The following is a 2,680-nucleotide window of genomic DNA, read 5'->3' as shown; positions in this document are numbered from 1 at the left end:
AAGGTGTGCAAAATGGCGGTGATCAGACACAGGGGGATGGAAGTGGATGGCTAACAGCTGGCCTCATAGGGTCAGGGAACAAGCCGTCCTGAATTCCACCCTTGTAGAGTTTTGGTCTTGGAGGATTTGCACTGCTCTGGGATTGGAATGATAATAACATTGACTAATGAGGAGCTGTGGATATTGGTCCCTCAAGGGGAGAGATACTTCCAACAGTCTAGTCTGTTTGTAACACCCACACTTAAAAGTACATTTCAGCTCACGCCTGTGATCCTAGCACTTTGGGAGGCTGAGGTGGGAGGACTCTTTGGCCCATGAGTTCCAGGCCAACCTGGGCAACATAGCAAGACCCCTGTCTCTATAAAATAAAATAAAATAAAATAAGTAAATTTTTAATAAAAATTCCTGTCCCATTAAAGAAGCAGCACACGTGAGCATCCTCCTAGATGTGATTCCTCTTGCCCGGAAGCCTGGTGTCCCTGTTCGTCCCTTTGCCCTTCCTGAGGACAGATCTTCAGCCTTCATCATTCAGCGTCTAGGGGACATGTCAAGCATCCTTCTCCAGTGATGCCATCCAGGTAACCGAATGTCCCTTAATGCTTGGAAACAAGAACAGGTATTTCACTACAAGTTTATCCAGGGTGATGTGAGGTGAATACATGGCTGAGATTGATCAGAACCAAGTCCCTGTTAGTCTCCTTCCTACCTGTCTTCCATCGTCTTTACTTGTTCCCTTGTACCTTTGCCCCAATCCTCAAACAACCCTCGCCCTGCCGGTCCCCTCCCCTGTCTTTGCAACGACCAAGACCTTTTTCCTTCTTAGCAGGAATACACTCTTTCCCGAACATGGCGACGGTTACAAAATGCTTTGACTTGAACTTAACGCTTGTAGCAGTGAGAGCAGGGAACCATGACTAGTCTCACCTTATCTTCGGATTACTAGTTTTGAGACTCACCTGTGTACTGTCTCTGCTGCGGGGCTGTGGAAACAACCTCCTTTTCCTGAGCAGTCGTCCACTCCTAAAGTAGGAGACTGTTCTAACCTCCTCTGGCATTTCATTGTCATCGTGTAATGTAGGTAGGCAGAAACGTGGGTGACCATCACCTTATCCTGGGACCTGCCACGGTTTTTGTGTTGTCTCTGTGTCTTGGATCTGAGCTCTCTGGGAAGCCACATAGAATTGTCAAGCTGACTCCCTAGTCTCTCTGTTACTCTTTGCAAAATTACTCAAAGGTGGTAAAAAATCACAACAATGTAGACAGTGTAATTATTTTTAAAAAATGGCCACCTCTTCCCTCTTTGCAGAAGTAACAAATGTTGACACTTTGTTAATTCGACTTCATGCCTTTTTTAAACAGTAACGAAATAATATCCATGCAGAAGGAACACCTTTTATATTGTCTTTGAATAGTCTCCTTCCCTTTCCACCCTGGTGTCTACCTCTGGTTACTCTCCGCCTGTTGGTCTAGAGAATATATATTCCTTGTCTCGTCAGCCTGTCTTTTCACTGGCAACCATGGAACCCAGAAACGAAACGACTGTTTCAGAATTCCTTCTGCTGGAGGTGACAGAGGACGCAGAGCTGCAGCCCCTGCTCTTCAGCCTGTTCCTGTCCACGTACCTGGTCACCGTCCTGGGAAACCTCCTCATCGTCCTGGCTGTCGCCTCTGACTCCCGCCTCCACACCCCCATGTACCTCTTCCTCTCCCATCTCTCCCTCACCGACATCTGTCTGAGCACAGCCACCGTCCCAAAGATGCTGGCCAACATCCGAACGCGGAGTCAGAGCATCACGTTCGCGGGCTGCCTCACCCAGATGGGCTTCGTTCTGATTTCTGCCACCTTGGAAAATTTTCTCCTGGCAGTGATGGCTTACGACCGCTACGTGGCCATCTGCCACCCTCTGAGATACGCGGTCATCATGAACCTCCGTCTCTGTGGCCTCTTGATCCTTTTCTCCCTGTCTATTAGCATCGTGGATACCCTGCTCCATGACCTGATGGTCCTGCGGCTGTCCTTCTGCACAGACCTGCAGATACCCCTCTTCTTCTGCGAGGTCGTGCAAGTCATCAAGCTGGCGTGTTCTGACACCCTCGTCAACAACATCCTGATATATTTTGCAGCTGGCGTGTTTGGGGGCGTGCCTCTGTCTGGGATCATTTTCTCTTATACTCAAATAGTCTCCTCGGTTTTGAGAATGGCCTCCGCAGGTGGAAAGTACAAAGCTTTCTCCACCTGTGGGTCTCACCTCTCGGTGGTGTCCTTGTTCTATGGGACAAGTTTCGGCGTGTACGTCAGTTCTGTGTTTACGCACTCTCCCAGAAACATGGCCGTGGCTTCGCTGATGTACACTGTGGTCACCCCCATGATGAACCCCTTCATCTACAGCCTAAGGAACAGGGACATGACAGACGCTATAAGGAAACTCTTTGGTAGGACACCTTCTTTTCTGTGATTCTGTCATCTGTTTGGGGCTAGGGTTTCTAGAACACCAGCCTCTGGTAATAACCATTCTACTCTCCACTTCTATGAATTTAACATGTTTTAGATTTCACATATATGTGAGATCATGTAATACTCGTCTCTCTGTGCCTGGCTTATTTCAGTTGGCATAATGCCCTCCATGTTTACCCATGGAGGGGGTGAAGGTAGAGTCAAAGGAGAGACGTTAGCAATATG

At 48.2% G+C, this 2,680-nt stretch overlaps 1 protein-coding gene across 1 annotated transcript; it reads left to right on the top strand.

Annotated features, from left to right (window-relative positions):
* The first annotated feature begins 1,517 nt into the window (after positions 1–1,517).
* Positions 1,518–2,456, top strand: LOC105869707 (olfactory receptor 7G2-like). The gene has a single exon (XM_012761747.2). It carries the CDS (start codon positions 1,518–1,520, stop codon positions 2,454–2,456), a length of 939 nt encoding a protein of 312 aa, XP_012617201.2.
* The last annotated feature ends 224 nt before the right edge of the window (positions 2,457–2,680 follow it).

This window comes from Microcebus murinus, chromosome 27 (assembly GCF_040939455.1).
Source record: "Microcebus murinus isolate Inina chromosome 27, M.murinus_Inina_mat1.0, whole genome shotgun sequence".
NCBI classification, from domain to species: domain Eukaryota; kingdom Metazoa; phylum Chordata; class Mammalia; order Primates; family Cheirogaleidae; genus Microcebus; species Microcebus murinus.
This window is presented reverse-complemented; position numbering and strand designations above follow the sequence as displayed.

Excerpts from the sequence above, each read along its gene's own strand:
- LOC105869707 (XM_012761747.2), top strand. The coding sequence starts at position 1,518 with ATGGAACCCAGAAACGAAACGACTGTTTCAGAATTCCTTCTGCTGGAG.